This window comes from Ascidiella aspersa, chromosome 8 (assembly GCF_963924565.1).
Source record: "Ascidiella aspersa chromosome 8, kaAscAspe10.2, whole genome shotgun sequence".
Classification (NCBI taxonomy): domain Eukaryota; kingdom Metazoa; phylum Chordata; class Ascidiacea; order Phlebobranchia; family Ascidiidae; genus Ascidiella; species Ascidiella aspersa.
In genome coordinates, this window is record NC_139454.1 from 3,523,171 (window position 1) to 3,537,478 (window position 14,308).

Below are 14,308 nucleotides of genomic sequence, written 5' to 3' on the forward strand. Positions count from 1 at the left end.
TTTTACATTATTTCAATGCGCAAATATGTAGCAAATTACGGCTCTTATCCCCTTTAAATTTGAGGGCGCTTAGCGTTTAAAGCTATTGTGTAAGTTGTCGTGTCCTACGATCTGTTGTTCCTTATGCTTGTATCGTGCTGCTACTTTTATTTTTACTAAAAAAAAACTTTTTTTTTGATACCTCCTATAAGCTCGCGTCAGCACAATTTGTCCCCAAACACAAACGTGTCGTTTCGAATGATACAAAAATGCAGTATTTACAAAATAGCGATGCAGATCGTTTTCGTGCTTCGATGTTTTTTAAATTTTGCTTCTCTTAATACAACAATAAAATTAACTTATTGCTTGGATGTAGTATCGTCTATAAACTGCAGCGTATAGTGGATATGACATTTTGAGGCAAAGCTATAGATAAATTGTAGAATTATAAAGCATAATTGTTAGGGGGTCTTTGAAGGCCTTATTAAAATCTTGTGTAATTTTAACTTCGAATTAAACAGCAAACAGGGTGCATTTGAATTGACGCACCTTACGGTATTTCGCTGCATCCGGAAACAAACAACTGTAATTTTCTTAGTAAACTTGTACTGTGTTCTAGTTGCGGTTCCGAAATAATGATCTGTCTTAAGTTTAAATAGTGGAAAAACGCCTGGCGCATTCTAATGTGTTTACACTCATTTCAGTTATAAGTTCGTGGGGTCGAAACCAGTAGGTTTCTTAAAGCTAGTTCTTTTATTAGCTATTAGTCTTATTTTGGTCATGTTTCGCACTGCGTTGTATTCCGACGACATGTTATTCTGATGTTGGCCGAGATACTGCTGGAGTCACTTTTAAAGTCGCTACAAAGGTATAGCTTACATTTCAGCTTCTAAACGGTGAATGTATATGGCCTTGAATTTAAGTTTAGGCTTGTAAGCAGTTTTAACTGAGGTACGAGCCGCAATGCCTAAAATTTTGCACCTTTTATGGATAATGGACACTACAAACTTAAATAATACACGCCATCTCAAAAGCTTTTTGTATGGCAATTGTATTGGCAAGTTTTATGGCAAACGAAAAATACCACTATTGCATCGAAAGTAGGTGCCGCTCGGTGGCAGTAGAGAGTACGTGGAAGGCCTCAAACAGATGACGAGGCAAGGTCAAACAGAGGTCATCGGGTACAGCGTTCCACGAGGTAGCTGAAGGGTTGACTGGAATGTAAACAAAAAAGACATGTGGTAGGCACGGCGATAAACGGCATATGGTAGCTAGAGGAAACCACTTGGTAAATATATGCTCAAGATATCGGTTGGTTGTCAAGGAGTGTATGCACTTCTACATAAGGTCGATTGTGTTTGTTTTGATGCTTGGTTTATTGCCCTATTTTGGTGGTCCTTTGATGTTGAAGTGCAGCATGGGCTAAAATATAGGTCGATACTGTTTGTTTTGGGTGGCATATTTTATTGGCTGTTCGGCGGGATTTCGAACGGGAATGCTGAGACTTTGAAGTCACATTTTGGAACTGTACACCCTACAATTTTACGCAACAATGCACCTCTGTTGTGAAGCACAAGAGATGGGAAAAATCTGAAAACACAAAGTGCTGTACAGAACTGTGTTTTTACTACTGTCACTTGTTTCAGTAGTGCACGCCAGAAAAAACTAACACAGCTATCCGATTTTTTTCGAAGTTGATATCTGAGGTTTGGAATAATAATACCAGGCGAATTGTTTTATACTACTGTGAAACATAATTGTGTTAAATCGTTTTTTTGCGACAAGTTTAATTGACTTTGTCGCCTATAGTCACTTCCTTGTCCCTATTTCCCCCCCTAATTACCCCGATAGACAGAAAAACGGCGTTGCCTGTTAAACAATTTCTGATAGGCAGAAACGGTATTAGTGTTCTCTTATTTCGCCTTCCCTAACACTTGACGCGTTAGCAAGAAATCACGCTTAATCAGTATGACGTTGAAATTTCCAGTGCCTTGTTTCGGTAAATTGACAGAGCATAGATAACACATACGTCAAATTTGCTGAAAGTGCAGCCCAGGGCGCCCTAAGTGCCTGACATTTTTCAGACCTTTTGAGTATTTCGATGTTAATAACTAGCAGGAAATATTTCCTAGTAAAAAAATTAAAATGAAAACACTACTCAGAACACAGCAAAAGTAATCTAAGTTTATACAACCTAAAAACAACCCAAAAATCTTTGGAAAGAATTTATTATTTGGGACATTTTTCTTTCCTTTTATTTTGTTTTTTTGGAGTATTTTATTTTTTCGGAGTCTCGACAAGTTCTAGAAATGTTTAATTTCAAAAATTGGGCAAGAATACAGGCCTAAAGTCAAATCATAACAACATATAAAATGTTAAACAAAATAATTTCCAAAGCCGGCAAAAAAATATAAAAAAATGCAGTTTTAGGAGACAATTTGCTGTTAACATAGCAGAAGGCACGTTGTAAATTGCTTAAACCACACACGATGTATCGATTGTAAAATTGTCAGCATGAGGCATCAACGGATTAATGGCTCTATCAACGTGGAACGTTCAAACAAGGTTTCATCCTTATCTGGTGGATCAAATATTTTGCGTGTTGTTAAGCAAACAGACAACAACTGGGGCGTCGACCTCTGCAAAATGCCTTTCTCGTTGGGCCGAGAGGATTGGCATTTTTGTCGCACCTCTTGGAGACAAAATGCAATTCTTCATTAAAAAGTTTGGGCTGTCCTAATCGTTAAATAAGCGTTTTTTTTTGTTTCAATGAGCCTATGTACTTTTGTGAATACAATCTTTAACTTTCGTAATAACATAGAGAACATATATTAGTGCCGTTTTGCAACATGTTTCAATCAATAATACCAGCCATTTTTTGGTATAAAGTACTGTTTGGCATTAAAAGGTTTCTTTAAAAAAAAAATAACTAAAATATAGGTAGTTGAAAAAATGCTATGACGAATTAAAACACTAGATAAAACATTCCAAACGGCAGTGCGACCTACATTTTGTATTTCATCGTATTTATTGCGATTCCCGATATTTAGGTCAAAATGTATGGCTGTCCAATTGGATACCAAGTGCCGCCAATACTACGGCTCGAAACCTGAAAATTAACTGTTTACCCGGTTTTAAACCGAAATCGCATAAACGATGGGTTTAAAGAAAGTATAGTTATGTACTTTTTTTGTTATTATGCTTTTTTTTGTAACACAGTTGTTTTTCGTGGAATCTCCTTAGAATAAGTTCGCAAAAACATATAGTTGTAATGCTTTTAAATTTGTATCCGATCGTCATCGATATCACCCGAGTATCGGACGATGCCGATACTACTAATTGAAAATCGGCATCTAGCTCGATTCCATATTATCGTGCATCCTTACCCTAGCGATGCAATTCAGTAAATAATGACGTATAGGCCTGTGTCAGTTGTCCATAAAACTAAAAATAGAGCATGATGTATTCTGTGGAAATTTTTAGGACCCCCTCGATGTAAAGGTTATGTCACTTTTTGTGTGCTTGGATCGTAAAACGCCTAAAGTCAACTTTCAAGTCACGAGTCAACTTTCAAGTCACGAGGTTGCGCTACGGGAACATATACAATGTTTTACGATCTGGTGGTAAATCTATAACATGGCCAAAGATATTCAAACGTGTTACACCATCTCTTAACTTAAGTTAGTGCCTGCGTAATAAACATAGAAGCTAATAAACTTTTAAAAGTGTTTTTTAGACAGACATGATTGGTGGTTCTCAATAAGCAAAACCTAATATATTGGCCCAAGTTAAACAGATTACAGGGCACAATTTTATATAATCCAAAATCTTCATCAGCTTTATTAATGCATTCGTGAGTTGCTATTGTTCTGTCACAGTAAGATTCTTTATCTAAAAAATTTATCTGGCGGTTTATTAGTTTTCGATATTTTTCGTGACTTTTAATTTTATTTTGCGTTTCGCTGTCTTGCCTAAATTTAAACTGGCGGCCGTAGAACTCTACGACCATAAGATAACTTCTCAACACCTTTAGGTGCGTAAGCCTTGGTTTAAAATAGACCCGCTCTTTCCAACATTCAAGACGGTGACGAAAAGGTTCAGCATTTTGACGCGCGTACGTCTGGTATACGTAACGACGCCGCAGGTGCGTGTTTTAGACTTGTGATTGTCACGTGGGCGATGGATTTAGAACTTTATGAGCGTGACTTCTACGAACGAGGTTTGAGAGAAAAAGCCGTACTCTTTTTGAGTCGCCGAAACCTGTTTTAAGGAATTGACGTTTGTCATCATTGTGATAATATCGGATCGGAGCCGAGTGGTAGTATCGGCAGTTCGATATTAAAGTGGTATCGGTGCCGATCCAATACCAAACTAACATTGTAATTTCAGCCATAATCAACCCAACACAATGGTGACTCATGGCACATTGCAGCGTATAATGATAAATTCGCAATACATTTAGGTACATGAACCTTCGTTTAAAATTAGACCCGCTCTTATAAGCCATCTATTAAGACATGACGAAAAGGCACATATTTTTCAGACTTTCTTGTTTTGGTCAAAGTCACTTATTAAATTGACTAAACAATATTTGCTTCCATTTGAAGTCATTGTCGTCATTTACGTGAAAGGGCGAGGAGATATCTTCACATTTTATAACGTAGCCGCAGATGCGCTAAGACTTGTGGTTGTAACGTGGGCGACGGATTTAGAACTTTATGAGCGTGGTTCTACGAACGAGGTTTGAGAGAAAATGTTTTTTTAAGTGGCCTAAAACCAGTTTTAAGGAATTGGCGTTCGTCATTATTGTGATGTTGTAATAAACACGAAACATTGTGGTGTAGTAAAAAAACGAAAAAATGCAAAAAAAAATAAAGATAGTACAAAATTGAAACGTTGGGATGTTAAACAAAAATAATTGTAAATTTACAGAAATGTATTAAAAAAAACGTGCGAATTTACAGAAATTTTTAAAGTTGAATTTCACCTAAAACATTAAGCAAAAAACGTTTTGTGACCAATGTTTCCGGACATATTTGACAGCCTTTTAGCGCCAATCACATAATTTATGATTTTTGCAGGCCGCTTAGAATTGCTAAGTCTACCGAAGAAAATAAAAAGTCGGCAAAATTTTTTAATCGGCAAATAGGACTATCCTAAAATACACGCCGCATATAACACTGGCGCCAACCAATATGCGCCGTTTCTTCGAACGTCGAGTCTCCCTACCGTATTCCTATTACCTCATGTTCAAACATAGAGTTGGAACAAAAGTTTGCGTCCCGCCCGACGCCGGTGTGACGTAACAAACGAACGTGCCCCGACGCAAATATAATCTTCCGTTGAGAGAAAGGAACGAAATAACGCCTTCATTCTTTCCCTTTGTTTGCGAACAAATACCACGTGGCGACAGAAATAGTCCAGTATCACGTGATAAAAATTGCGGTTTAATGGATAGACTATTTGTGAAATTTTACATGAATGACATTTTATTGACTTTGGAGCATAATGGTCGGGGTTTGGAGTAAAACGTAGTAAACATCTGGTGTTGAATATGAATAAAGATTTCAAAATGCAACCTACTTCTGTTTGGGCTTTGATATTCTTATTACGTCCATCAAGTTTAATTCGAATATATTACGATTTTTGTGTTTTATGGGTTATGGTTCAGTTCTCTTATATGTTTTTATGTCCCAAGAGCAATATAATCGATGGTTTGGGGAACTTGTAGTACAAATTGTTGTAAAAATAAAATATGTACAGTGCGTTTTATGAAACTGGTGAGTTTAAAATGTCATTTTGTCAAAATTTAGTGTTTATTTGCATCCGTCCATAGGTAACAAACTGCCAACAATCATATTTTAGCTCGATTGTGCCACTGGCTAAAAAACATAAACCCGCGGGTCGTTTAGTGGCAACTGGTTTATATCAACGTTAAAAAATGACTCAGTTTGTTAATTTGCGTGGGTCGTATGACGTAGGTATGAGTTAAACGCTCACGCCCGAAAGCTATTTGTGTGGCTTGTTGCAAAGTCATGGTGGCGTGTAGTTTCTGTTGCTTGTTATCGTGAAAACCACGAACTTTTAATTGCCGCCCTTGCATGCAGCATTGTACATGCGTATATATGAGTTATAGTTTTGCGTTTCAATGTTCGATGTATTTAAAATGTATTTTTAACCTTGAACATTTTGAAACAACATTTTTTGTTTAATGTGTGCCATTATGGTTGGCCAGTATGACTCCAGAAGGGCTTGATCACAGAAAACCTATTGTGTATTTGTATGTTTCAATTGCTAAAACCGGGCTGTTAATCCCGTTCGATTTAGGTTGTGCATACGAACAGCATGCAGCAGGCAATGGTACTACGGTTGTTTCTCCACTTGCTTCCCTCTGAACCTGTGTAGCTCAGTTGGTAGAGCTACAGTATAGGTATGACTGAGGTCGTGAGATCGAGCCTCACTGTAGGTTCAATGTTTTTCTAGCCTTGCCTTGTACTACAATCCTAATTAGGCCAACTGTGTCGTTTATATCCTTTTAGAATGCGTCAACGGTATACAACATAAATATTATCTTGATAATGAATTACAAAGTCAAAAAGTAGATCGACATCATCGTGATTACGACGTTTCGATGCGAACTTGTAAGATCTTCAGTCAATATCGTATCGAAACGTCAAGATGATGTCGATTTACATGACCTTTTTGGCTTTGCAATTTATTATCAAGCTACATTACAGAGCCGTGCATAGTGTACCCAAATATTATCATTATTACATTTTTTTAACGAAAGCACCTTTTAAACCCATTTGTCAAACTGATCTTACTTTTTCGTCGCGTGTTGCTCTGTTTTGCAACCAGGTGGTAAACTTTCCAAATCGTCTCGCAGTCGAAATCGCACGAGAATTCGCCATTTTTATCAAGCTTTAGAATCGAACCCAACGCAATCGCAATTTGCAGAACGCTCAGCCACTGGCACAAATCGTCCACGTCATCTCCCAAATCGACGTCATGAATCGTGACGTCACTGATTGCGTCAGCGGGGAACGTGGCGCCGTGAAGAAGCAGCAGCAAAATGGAAAGCGCCAAGGCGACCGGTCGCGGTTCTCTCATCCAGGACAGCACGCTCATCCAGTGAAGTTCAAGTTGTTTTGATTCAAATTTTCGAAATTCTTTCATCGTTTCCAGGTAGATTTTAGCTGCGCTGCTGGATTCGTCGCATCCCAACAGAGCGTGTCGCAAATACTTCTCGCGCTGTTCCAATGTGACGTCACTATTGTCCATTTGTGACGTAACAGTATCGAGACACTCACAACACACTGATCTTACCAATGCGTCCCTGTTTAGCAGAGAACTTTGCTGATATGTGTTCATCACGCGGTCGTACTCGGTAATAGTGACGTCATCACTTTGGATTGCCCCCCGAGCTAGGAGCAGTCGGTAGGTGGCGTACCGCGCCTGTAAGCAGTGGCGGTTCGGGGACTTTTTGGAGACTTGTACTGGCAGAAGAACTTTGTAGTTGTTGGTGAAAAGGCTGGCTAGGAAACTGGGAATTTTCCCGGATCTGGAACAAAAGCGGAGACTTTTGATTGATTGATTTTGATAATGGTGAACAAAGCGAAACTTAAGGCCATTTGAAACAAAAGCGAAACTTAAGGCCATTTGAAACAAAAGCGAAACTTAAGGCCATTCATTTAAGCTCCGTGCTATAAATAAATCGATCACTGAATATAAAGTTGAACAATAGTAGCGGTAAAGGGGGCTTTTTTTAAAGAATGCTTCTACTATAGTAATCTACTACGTCGACAAATGGCTGTGTTCATTGACCTTTTTGTATCGTTACTGCTTAAAATAGCTAAATAATTTGAACTACCCATTAAAAAAAACTAAAAAAAAACAAGTATTGACTCGATTAATAGATAAACAACTCCACAAGACTAAACTAACAATTTACCCATATTTTAGTTCATTTTTTTTAGCTGAGTTGGTCATGTCAAAATTGTTTTTTGAATAATGGAAAATGAATCGTTTTTTTTGTAATGAAATATGGGCAGACCGTTTCTAAGAAAAAAAGATGGTTGCCAATGTAAACCTATCGGAAACGTTTGAATATTTCGAATTAACTGAGAGTTGGGAAAAAGTTGGAAAAACAAGTTCACAGCTGTTTTAAAGGTGCTATATGACGTCACGGTTTCGCCTTATTTCAGGTATAATTCCCACATACGGAAAGCACACAGACCTTATGTTTTTGTGCAACGAGCGCGAATATACGGCGTGATTTTAATTTATCACTCCGTTTCTGAGAAAAGCCGAAAGGTTGCCAACTGGCAACTATCAGAAAGGTTTGCAGTGTGTTTCGCTTTAGTGCGTGACATATAGCATTCGCACTAGCTGACTGTTAATGTTAAACAGGCTTCGTTTTCCCGGTATAACTGTATTAATGCCGCACACGTGGTGCTAAACAGATTCGACTGAAAGAGAAACTCTGTCCTTTTTTAAGCAATGATGTCTCTTGTGTTTGCTTAAGGCTAGTTACACATGTAAAAACGTCAGACCAACTTAAGGTGAAAATTATAATACGCACGTCGCTAATGTAAATGGACAACTTATGGCTGCGCGTTGGCTGTTTACACTAACATGCAGTGTTGTATACATGTACATCATTTAGAAATAACTCTAATCCCATTCAAGTTATATGTAGGTCTTTTAAAAAAATAACAGTCAAGCAAGTCATCTACAAGTCAAATCACTGATATAAAAATATAACGATAATTTTTTTTAATTAGTTAACTCTTCCCTTTATGAGCAATACCTCAACTAAACAATGACAAAACGCAACATGTAGCAAATAAATTGTTTTACTTACAAAAACTGAGATATGCAAATGTCAAGCGAAACCACTTAATTTCAACTTAAGTCATTTGCCTCAAAAACTTAAGTCAAGTCAAGTCATTTTGCCCAAATGACTTAAGTCAAGTCAAGTCATTTAAAAACAGTGACTAAGTGCACTTAAGCCAAATCATTTCAGGTGATTTTTTAGGGAACTGAATTTTCGTCCAAGTAACATCACCTCCTGTCATTGAATTCGGATTTCATAACGATGCACCAAAGATGATAATTATACTGATAAAGTTAGGGTGAATTAATATCCAGACAAAGATAGGTTGCCTACCTAATTTGAAACATTATTTCGGCAACTTTAAAAACCGCAAAGTTAAGTTTCCAACCACGACAATACGTTGTGTTTTCACCCCTTTGGTTTCAGTTTTACTTCGCGGCCCTTGTTTATATGCGAATTGATTTGGGGGCCAAGAATAAGGTATGTGACTATAAAACAAGGTTTCTCAACCTGTGGGTCACGACTGAAAATTAGGCCCCGACTGCAGTAGTTTTAAATGGTTAGATTTATTGAAATTGATTCCGAGCAAGATGTCGTTCAAATTTTAGGGAAATTTCTCAGAACCAATCTCAATAAATCAAACCATTTGAACTATTTCAACAGACGGCGACCCAACCAAATTAAACAGCGGTACAATTTTCGGCCGTGACATGGGTTAAGAAACACTGATTTAGTTTAACGCAAACTGGCCTATTGTAAATTTGATAAAAAGATGCACCTTATTTAATTTTTTTGATTTTTTCTTACACTATAGCCTTGCGAACTAACGTTTATTACATCACAATGGGCGCGTGTTGTGAGAGAAATTTAAAAAATGCAGTAAAACAAGAGTGTCATGTGTCCGTTAATTGGCATTTCCTTATAAGGCAAAGCGTCGCAGTATACAGTGCACAGAACGTGCAGTTACTATCGGAATTATTTAGGTAGTTTTTATGACGGGGTCTCATAAATTCGTCACGAAAGCAGTGCTTCATTGCGTTAATTTAAACCGAAAACGCCTAAATTCCCTATATAGGAACTTTAATTAAACAGCGTTCTTTAACAGACTATAGTTTCGAAAGCGAATGGCATAATAAAGCCGCTATTTTCGTTGATGATAAACGAAACGTTGTTCACGTAAATATAAACAGTTTGATTTATTTAGCATCGTCTCTAATCCTGGTATTGCCATATTAAATTAGAAATTATATTGCAGTTTCTATTCTTGAGTAATTCCGTTGAAAGGCCTTCTAAATAGGAAAAAGAGCCATTAGCGGGTCAATGTTTCGATCTCCTGAAAATGATTTATCGACGCAGTTTAGACCAAATCTTGCCACTGCTGTACTCTTTATTAATAGAATATTATCCCGGTTTTGCGCTTTAGTTTTTATGTTTTATGTTTTTAATATTCGGAAAACTGTCTTCAAACAAACATGCATTTTTTTTGGTGTTCAGAGGCATTTCGAAACTGTTTGTCGCCAAAATACCTTGAGTTAGACGCAAAATGTTCACTCCATGCCCGAATCCCTTTTCTTTGTTTATTTGACAAACAAATTTCCGGGAAAAAAGGCCGTTCAGGCGCGCCTACCCGACAACTCGAAATCGATAAAGAATGAAAAGGTCACTGCAAGGTCAAAGGATACATTGACCTTGCGAGCGAAAATAATAACAGTGATTACACTCGTTTGGCGCCTAATATGCCCCATTGTGTATTGTGTGTGCAGTGTTGTGTAAATTCTGTCTGCACAGGAAACAATTTAAAACCGACGTTATTAATCTGAACAAGGTTATAATAACTTAACATCACAGGCTTTTACTAGCACGGAATATACAGGCTGATTTTGGAAGCAAAATTAGGACTCTGATTTTCCTGCACAATTAAACGCCACCCGCTTTAAAGTCGTTGTTTTCTCACATATTTTAAAAAGGATTTTAACAAATGCCATCTCTAAAAAAAACTCTTCTTTATTACCCTCGCATTTTTTTTAATTTTGTAAACGCATCTTTATACTTAGAACAGGGCCGTACAAAAGGACGAAAGTAGTCCATAAAAAAACAGGAAAAAAGTTGCAAAGGGTCCTTCACGCATCTTATGAGCTATGATTAAAATTAGCTTTAAAGACATAAATTAGCTTTGAAGACTTAATTGGTCCACACGAACAAAAAAATAATATTTAGAGTTCCGCGTTAATAATTTAATCAAAAGGTCGCACGTAGCACACAAGAGCATCACTTGGGCGTAAGTCGGGCGTATTTGGAGTTCAAATCCACTGACAAGTTCTAGTGAACGCCCTACTGTGTCGCTTCACTTAGCACGAAATTTCCACATTCCTTCCACATCACATAAAGTCAATTCGCTGCAGCGAAACCGTTACGCACCGCCGCACACGAGCAGCCAGGTATATAAGGGATGACGTAGCATCGTGTGTGGCCAGGTATTTCGCTTTGTGGTGAGTACGGTAACTTGAATTGCACCCCTTTTACCCACACAAGTCATATAGATTGGGTGCCCGAAATTTTTCTTTTTAGAGTTGGATTGTTGCGTGATGTTTTAAGCAGAGCACGAATTAAAACTTTCAAAATTCTTAATAATGGTAAAATATTTGTTAGAAGGTATCACACCAACACTATTTCGTAAGGAATCTTTGGAACACTTTGGTTTTGTTAACAGATTTGGTATACGAACAGGGAAATAGTGAAAGCGCCTTTGTGTAGATCTAAATAAGAATGCTTTAACGAAATTTGAAATTCATCTTTTACAACAAAATCAGCGCTTTAACAAAATTGCTAATCCTAAAGAATTAAGCCGTTTTTTTCATTACGCATTACATGGAAAGTTTGATGATTTGCATTTTTGCCTATACAGTAATACAACGCTCTATAGAGCGGCAAAATTCCGCGAGCCGAAAAAAACATGTATTTTGTTCAAACCTCCGCGGTATCACGAGGCCCGCGTCATATTATCACGTGTCACGCACAAAAACTTGAGTGCGTAATTGTCACGTGGGACATCAATATAGGCTAAAGTTACATTATGTTTTGTTCGAACTGTGTAGCTGAATAATCCGGTGGAAAACAAAAAACTTTCCGATTTAATTCGCGGCCCTATAGCATTACTGGGCGTTTTATCACAAGCTCGTGATATTGTAACAAGCACAAAGTTTAGGATCTTTTTAATTAATCTCTTTCCTGTGAAAAAATATATTTCATTTTTATAATTTTAGTGAGGTCCCGAACAAATTGCGATTTAAATTAAGGTTTTATTATGTTGCACAATACGTTAAAGCAAGCTTTAATCTTAATCAGACCTTCATGGACCCAAAGTAATCCACGGGGCACATGGACCCCAGTTTAAACTTGATGAGGCCGAATTAAAATATGATTGTATTGGTAAAAATTGGAATTTTGAAAGTATGTTATTATGTAAAGTATGTAAAAAGTATGTAATTGAAAAACAACGTTTTTGCACTAAATGCATTTATACTCCAGGCTTCCCAGGTCTACTTGTTCAATACCGTCTATTTATTTGCGTCAGCTCTAATAAAATTATGTCCCTGATCCACACAAACAAAAAATAATGTTTAGGGTTCAGCGGTAATTACAAAACGGTGGCACAAATCACACAAGAGCATCACTTGGGCGTAAGTCGGGCGTAATAGCATCTCCTCAGTGGCAAAATGCCGCTAAAACTAGCAATTTGTAAAGAGTATGTTCGCCAGCAAAGCTACAGCTGCAGAACAGGATGCGAAAGTAATGTTTTGGCCGGATCTAAGCGCCGAAGCCAGACATTAACCCGACGCACAAAATGTTGCGCATCGAAAAGTGAGGCGTGGGCCGCTAACTGGTTCGCATGTTGACTGACTTAACATTGAATTGATTCCCTGTTTTCTCACCAAAGTAATTCTCGCATCGAGCGTTTAAGCACGAATTTATAGCGGTTTTGAAGTGGCAGATTGTGCAAACAGTTAAAACAAAAAGAAAAACTTGAAAAAAGAGAAATTGCACGGTTAGAATGGACTTTAGGCGACCATAATGCAATCCGACAAAGTAACCGCAAAAACGCGGTGAGAAATCCATTGTTTAATGTGGATAATTAGCTGTCAAAATACGGTAAAACATACTGTGTTTTAAGCGGTCCAAATACTCTAAATACTGTCGAAATACAGTAAAACGTGTGTTTTTTAGCCCAATACTGTTAATATTTTCAAAATACAGTAAAACGTGTGTTTTTTAGCCCAATACTGTTCATATTTTCAAAAAACATTAAAAAATGTGTTTTAGTGGTCCAAATACTGTAAATATTGTCAAAATACTGTAAAAAATGTGTTTAAAGTGGTCCAAATACTTTAAATATTGTCAAACTACGGTAAAAGTACTTTGTTTTGAAGCGGTGATAATATTGGCTGGCTGAGGAATGTCTTAATTGCCTAAGAATCATGTTCGACAATTGAAGCCGGCATACATAAACGTGGCTTTGCTATCACTTGGTCATGAGGCTATACAGAGCGAAAAAAGGCTTGCCGACTGCGGTTTCGTTCGTGACTGGCAGAAGTGGTTCAGGTTACCTGAGCCCGAAATCCTGTGACTCGCCTAACAGGTTCGTACGCACGTGACCTCGGGTTAATTCGCACGTGACTTTGAAGTTCACGACACGTGACCCTAACAAAAGTTGTATTAGGTCGGGAAAAATATATGCGTCGCGCTTTATATTAGTTTTTTCGGGGCCAAAAAAATGGTAGGTTATTGTATACTGAAAACTACAACCCAAATAGACAAATCTTATCGAAATAAAACTAAATCAAATTCAGTCGTTTTAAAAGTCATATTTCAAAAGTTTCAGGAACAATATGAAACACCTTTAGTAATATTTTCAAATCAGACGGTTGTGAGTATCAATTTTTAAAATCTTACTTGTTTTTTAACCTTTTAAATGTAAAATTGATTTGGATAATGCAAAATTAAATATGACACTCAATTTAGTGTTGGTGATTGGATAATGCTCCCACCTCCGAGAAGAAAACTGAACGTAGCGTTATGTTGCGTTGTATATACGGTATGTGGTAACAAATTCCTGTAACAACAGAAATGTCAACATAAACCGAAATATTAGAAACAGAATCGAGCTAATAACAAAAAAATCAGTCAGGCGATTTCATTTTCACGTCAATTAAAGCAGGGTCACTGTGGTTTAATATGACGCAATAAACCATATAGCTATAGAACTTCACGCAAAAACGCATCCAACATAAAACGAAAACGTGATACGAAAACAAGCCAACAGACAGACACGAAAAAAACCCAGCGATGGTACGTTCGTATCGTCACGTGCAGAACTTAAGCCGTAAAACGGCCGACGATCACGAGTCGTGATGACGTCACAACGGTGTGACGTTGCCCTTGACCTTGTAAAAGTCGACAACAAAACGAGGGCATGTATTTTTAAAGGTTCTGCGG

The 14,308-nt window shown here is 37.4% G+C and overlaps 1 protein-coding gene across 1 annotated transcript in view; it reads right to left on the reverse strand.

The window, feature by feature from the left end:
• Nucleotides 1-1,042: 1,042 nt before the first annotated feature.
• LOC146135214 (single-strand DNA endonuclease ASTE1-like) overlaps nt 1,043-14,308 on the reverse strand; it is a 43,024-nt gene continuing 29,758 nt past the window's right edge. Inside the window, exons 9-10 of the mRNA XM_083395708.1 lie at nt 6,804-7,540; nt 1,043-1,193 (exon numbers count right to left, since the gene is read on the reverse strand). Coding sequence (XP_083251834.1) covers nt 1,066-1,193; nt 6,804-7,540 — 865 coding nt within the window. The 3' untranslated portion in view covers nt 1,043-1,065. The remainder of the gene's footprint in view (nt 1,194-6,803; nt 7,541-14,308) is intronic.